Source organism: Polyodon spathula, chromosome 11 (assembly GCF_017654505.1).
Source record: "Polyodon spathula isolate WHYD16114869_AA chromosome 11, ASM1765450v1, whole genome shotgun sequence".
Lineage (NCBI taxonomy): Eukaryota > Metazoa > Chordata > Actinopteri > Acipenseriformes > Polyodontidae > Polyodon > Polyodon spathula.
Window position 1 is genome coordinate 33,955,044 of NC_054544.1, and position 6,568 is coordinate 33,961,611.

The 6,568-nt window shown below is 40.8% G+C and overlaps 1 protein-coding gene across 3 annotated transcripts in view; it reads right to left on the reverse strand.

Annotated features, from left to right (window-relative positions):
- LOC121322807 (TSC22 domain family protein 2-like) overlaps positions 1–6,045 on the reverse strand; it is a 26,963-nt gene extending 20,918 nt beyond the window's left edge. Inside the window, exons 1-2 of one of the 3 annotated variants that reach the window (XM_041263114.1) lie at positions 3,455–6,045; positions 54–1,050 (exon numbers count right to left, since the gene is read on the reverse strand). In XM_041263114.1, the coding sequence (XP_041119048.1) occupies positions 1,011–1,050; positions 3,455–5,421 (2,007 nt within the window). In that variant the 5' untranslated portion in view covers positions 5,422–6,045 and the 3' untranslated portion in view covers positions 54–1,010. Of the gene's footprint in view, positions 1–53; positions 1,051–3,454 lie in introns of those variants that run through there. The other 2 variants (XM_041263112.1, XM_041263113.1) reach the window with 2 other exon arrangements.
- Between the last annotated feature and the right edge of the window lie 523 nt (positions 6,046–6,568).

Sequence of the window (6,568 nt, forward strand, 5' to 3'; positions counted from 1 at the left end):
CGTATGAATGAAAAGAAATAACTTTTTTTTTTATTTAGTAAAAAAAAAAAAAAAAAAAAAAAAAAAAAAAAAAAGAGCCAAGCTATATTAATGAACAGCCATAATTAACACCGTCATCTCTTAACAGCTCACTATCAGAACAGTGAAAGACAGCCAGGGCAGAGCCCCCACAACCAAGCGTTGACAATGAGTCGCTGCTGTGATGGACACTTCACAATCACAGCCATTCATAGTGTTTCTGGAATGCAGCTTGTGTGGTTCATGCAGGTCAGCTATCTCTGGAAAAATTAGCTGTATTCTCGTCTCCATTCCAACATGTTCGGCAAGGCTCCACCAATATAGGGGCTGCTAGCTAACAGGACATTTAAACAAACTAGGTACACCAATACCTACGAAAACACTAAAACCAAAGCAAATGCTTCAACTCCAGATAAACAGGCTTTTTTCCCTTCTCAATTTATTTCTTAACCTGTTTTAATACTGTATCCACTCAAGACTAAAGTGGCTTTTTTAAATAACATTTACAATTTAAGCCGTATTCACCAACAACTATTTAGAAACAAAATAATAATTCTAATTCTTGGGTATTAAAATACTAGGAAGAGGACTATTCATTTACTGGAACAATATCAGTCAACAACCAGTTTTCCTAATCTGTCTCCATCAAGCCATACTACTGACACTGCTCATTAACTGATAACAGACTGTTGTTAAAGAGTTCCATTTTTGCCTGTCAGGCTGCAGTTAAATAATAGTTGTGGGTTATTGCGACATTTTTATTCCTATCCATTATGCTTTAGGGGTATGGTTCACAGAACTGCAAATCCTGTTTGTTCTTTGGGTTAGCAGTGAGACTTGAGCTTAGAAGCAACTGTCAGATTAACATTAGGTTTTTTCCCCTCTTACAAGACCGACTACTCACCCAATGAGTAACTTCTTTCTCAGAAACCAAGATTTGAGAACTGATCATATCTCAGGTTTACCTCGGGGGCTTTACTTGCTGGTTTCTGTCAAATCCCCGGTGTTATAAACAGACACCAATTGTTAAACCTAAAACAGTATACCAAAACCACTGTGCATTAACATTTGAAGATTTAAAAAAAACAGGGTAACACTATCTTAGCCTTCTCAGTTCTCAAGCAGCTTGACCATTTGCTTCTTACTTGTACTGTGCATGGTATAAAAGCACAAGTCCCCCCCCCCCTTTTTTTATTAAAAAAAATATATTTTGTGAAAACAAAATGTGGCTTACATTTTAACAAATGTGCAGATACAGCTTTTTAAAATTAAAATAAATACTTAACATTTTCAGAACCATGTCCTTGTGCCAGGTTTGACATTGGGTACTTTGAGTATATCTGAACGAAGACTTCCTTGCATTGGATCACATTAACGCTTTCTTCTGTAATCAACATGCTAGCCTACCAGTGCTTCATTAAGTGGTGGTGCAGGTTTGCATTCAATAGGCTTACTGTATATTTAGGATACAGCATTGATGAAGGGAGCTGTAACATTGTAATCATAAAGAAGGGGTTTAAAACTGGAAAACAGCAAAATTTCAACCCCAAATGCAATACACCACCATGTTTCAAATCATGTCCTGCTGTGTTGTCCAATAGGAGTATTTTCAGCAGAGTGCGTCTTACTCAGAATTAAGACTGCCTACAGGGGTATTAACAGTCAACCGTTCTTACTCTATTAATTATACTGTTTTGAAACTCCCATGCATGACATACAAAAGAATGTATATTAAAAGTCAATGTAGATGTTAATCTGCGCCTCCCAATAATTAGCTTAGGGCAGTGATCTGTAGGTCCTTGGTGATGATCACTCAGCACTCAAGAAACTAATGTTTCGCAAGCAAGCACTGTAGGCCTCAAAAGTTCACAAAGTCTTAGATCCTGGGAGTATTTCAAAAAAACCTGAAAGCAAGTTCTGCTAAGTGAATGTAACCCTTCACACCTCTTAACTAGTCAAAATGGTTCTTTCAAGCACACTTGCTATTCTGTTCAGCCCTCATTGATAAATGTAGCCCAAAAATCAATACTTCTGGTTTCCAGAAATGTCAGAGTTGCCCGAATAAAGGAACAGAACTATGGTTAAAACAGAGGGGGGGTTTTTTGTTTTGTTTTTTTTCGTTTTTAATAAATAGTATTTTAAAATGACTCAGCTGGGCAGCAAAACTATTCTTTTCAGCAGTAAAATTTTTAAGAGCCATTTGCAAAAGTTTTTGCTGATGTGAACAGTAAAGAGTGAAGGGGAGTAATTTTATGAAGCAGGTTTTGATCCAGCATTTTGTAGAACTAATGAAAAACACTCAATATATTTTCATAATGTGTGCCAAGAGTGAATGGCTGCATTGCTACTCAAATTGGTATTCAGCAATAACCAGTATCAATGTATCAGTATGTGTGTGATTATATATATTACACACATATATATATATTTATTTATTTACACACACACACATAATATATATATATATATATATATATATATATATATATATATATATATATATATATATATACACACACACACACACACACACACACACACTATATATATATATATATATATATATATATATATATATATATATATATATATATATATATATATATATATATATATATATATATATATATAATACACACACACACACACACATATATATATATATATATTATATATATATATGTATATATATATATATATATATATATATATATATATATATATACATATATACACATACACACACACACTATAAAGCTAAAATGCAGTTCTTAAATCCCTGGTCTTCCTCCCCTCAAGCTTAAAGAACTTTAACTTATATTGTGTGTTCCTAGGAATTATAATCAGTAACAGCAGTATTGGTAACCTTCCCTATTATAGTTTATGCTCAAGTTGTTGATTTAAGTTTCCATTAATTACACAGTAACTTTATTAAATTGATGGGCGTCAAAGCAAAGGAAGCAGTGCTGGACTGAAATCTGACACACCCCCTTTTGAGAACTGGGAATTAACTGTGTGTTTGGTCAACTTTTTAATTCACTGCAAAGCAACTTCATAAAGCTTGTTTCCAGAACATAAATAACAGATGGACAGTTGCTATGTGTCTCTACATTTAAAAGGTTATCTTATTTTTCAGCTAGAACACTGGTATTTAAGAAACTATTGTGCATTGCCACATGTCTGAATGTCAAATGTTCAGACCATATCAGTTAACTCTTTTCCTGGTGTCCCCAAAGATTCACTTTTCTATTCTTTGTGTTTTATTATTTTAAACTACTATTTTATGAGGGCTTTTCGGTAGACAAAAATAATCAATTGCAGAATTAAAAGTACAGATACACATTAACTTTGAACACCTTTGCAGTGATCAGCTTATTGCTTTGAACAGTGACATGTCTACTGGCTTCATGAAATCTAAAATAAAAAGCACACATACCTGTCTTCATCCCCATCAATGGTAATGGGTATGCCAAATACTGTAGTTGTTATGCTGTTCATGGGGGTGGCTGCTGATAGATGCAGGGGCTCAGGAATGAAAGGCTTAATAAGATCTTTTCCAGAAATTACAGGAGGCTGAGGTAGGACATCGGAGTTCCTTCGGTTCTCATCCACCTGGCTGATGACAGATTGGGATTGGGCATGGAATTGGACGAATTTGGACTGGGGCAGGTTTGAGGCTACACTGGCCAGCCCTTGGACACCAGACCCTCCAGCCTGGGCTACATTTGCAACCCTGGAGGCCTGCGATTGGCTCATCATATTGGACTGTCCTATAGTTGGGGGAACATGTGGCATAGTAATAGGAGTGCTGGACACACCGGGCACCGCGGTAGGCACACTTGTTGACCCACTCAAAATACCAGTACTGGGCACAACGCCAGGCACATTTTGGACACCAAGGACCCCTGAGTGGAGGCCACTCGGTCCTCCCGAGAGTTGATTGCTTCCACCCACCCCGGGAGCCTGCTGCTGACTCATAACCTGCTGCTGCAGTTGCACAACGCCAGGCACCGTTCCTACACCTTGCTGCACCACACCTCCTTGCTGCTGCAGGACTCCCTGAGTAGGAGCAGACTGACTGCCTTGCATCACTCCAGTGCCTTGCCCAGCTGATTCACCAGTCTGAGCTGGCAGTCCCAACACTTGGGCCCCGCTGGCAGCAGGTGTCACGACTGGTGAGGGGCCCTGGATGACTGGCTGGCCCACCGGAAGACTGGAAACCAGCAGGGTCTGTGCTGTTGATTCTGGGGCGCTTTGCAGGTGCAGGTGCTGTCGGTAATCCGGCTGACTGCTAGGTAGGGCAGAGGGCTGGCTTGGCAACAGGTGGGCAGCCTGTTGCATTGTTACACTTTGATGCTGCATGCTCATTCCATTGTGTCCAAGGGGGATTTGTGCAATAGCAGCTGGCACATTGACCTGTGCCTTCTGCGGAGGAACAACATTTTGCTGGATGCCCGGAACAGCATGAGTGGAATAGGCAGGGGGCTGAAATGCACCTTGTGCCATAGTTCCACTGCCAGTCCGAAGCCCCATGCTGTAACCCTGCTGCTGAGAAGTCTGGCTGCTCTGGTCAGCCTGTTGCAAGTGGGGAAAAACAGCAAATGAACTGTCAGCTGTCGAATCAGGTCCCTGCGTTGAGTGCATGACAGGGCCCACAACAGAACCACCAGTGGCACCAAGACCACTATCCCTATCTGTGCTGTGTTCCAAATTAGTAACATGCCTCATGCTATCCACAGTCCTGGTAATTATAGAGCCTTCGGAATCTCTTTCATAGAATTCCATGCAAGTCCATCTGCCCCTCCTGAAAGGTTCTCCTGTACCATGATCAAGTTTTATGACCCTGAAACGTGAACTACAAGTTGTTGTAGTAGAAGCGGCGGCGGCGGCAGTGGGGGGTGGAGGAGACTGGGACGCGACTGTTGACACATTAGCAGACCCTCCAGTGCTAGCTGCTGATGTAGATTGTTGCAGACCCCCAACCGAAGCGGCAGGGGGCTGGGCTGACGTTCCTCCTTGTCCCAAAACTTGTGGATTGACATTGGGAACGCCGTAATGAGCTGTCAAGACTGTGCTTCGTAATGCTGTACTTCCACTTGGAGGACCTGATCCAGTCACTGGCTGCCCCTCTTGAGGTATATTCGGTGTAATCGCACCGGAGGTTTCGGTTTCCCCAACGTTATTTAAGGTTTCTTCAGATGAACTTCTCTCGCAAACTTCCTCTGGCTCCAAATCTGTAGCCCTGGAGACATCAAAGATTTCCGATGAGACGTCCTCAGTCCTCGATTCGTCCGGGTCATCTAAACTCTCAGTATCGTCCGTGATGCTGCTAGCAGCCACCTGAGCCTGAGTGACACTTGTGATCTGAAAACAACTCTTCTTTTTAGCCGGCATCTTAGACATTTTGAGAACCACAAAAGAAATGACTACACACTCCCCGATTATGATGAAGTATATGCAGTCTACGAAAACAAAAACAAAATAGATAACGACTTCACAGTGTATAACTGTTAGCAACACGGTTATACAGCATCTTCCTTCCTCTTTCCTCCTGTTGCTCTTACGACTTCAAAAAAACATATATGATCCAACCTTCTAAACTCCGGTCGTGTAGTTCCGCCGCTACGTCTCCTCTTTCCGATCGTAGCTTCCTTTTCTTCTCAAAAGCCGGCCTGCTCTGTCAGCTGATCACCCGGCTCCTGAGTTGTCAGCAGGCCCCTGTCGCAGATATAGATCCCCCAGCTGCAGCAGCTACTCTAGTCTGAGGCGGGCCCGCTCTACTCAACTCTTCTTTTTAAAACACTTTTCTACCTGGGAATTACCATGTAAGACATTCTGTAAACAGAGTATAACTTCAGCGTCCTGCTCAGTGGAAGACGGATGTCTCAGCTGTTAGGAGAGATAGTAAAGGCAGTTATACAGCTTTCCCGGACTCTTCTCTCTTCTCGTTTCCACTCAAGGGAACTGAATTTCACAAACTGCTTCCCTTCCTCGTCTCACTCGACACAAGATGGCTATGTAAAAAACGCACTGCACTGTGGGACTGCAGCGCCGCTGTTTACGTGGTTAATAGTGGATAGAGAACTTGCGCTAATCTCTGCCTCCTTCGAATCCGCCACCGTTCACAACCAACGTACGTAATTTTGAAATAACGTTATCATGACGTCACCGCATATTCCAGCCCCCAGTAGGTACAGAATCAATGGTGGCATGGAATTGGAAAGTAGCTTACGTAAAAACACACACTATATATATATATATATATATATATATATATATATATATATATATATATATATATATATATATATATATTCTATAATAATTAAATTATATAATAAGTGTGTGTTTATTTTAATTTCATCCAAATACAGTAGAAGCAAAATCAGTTGGAGATGTTTCTTGAATACTTACATTTTCATATACTCGCTGAATGAAATGAACTCTTTCCTCAACAGTCTGTTAGTTGCACGACCAATGGTGCTTCTCTTAGTGTTGCACGTCATTTGCTGCAAGTCCCTACCACGTTTTAATTTTCCACACCGGTAAG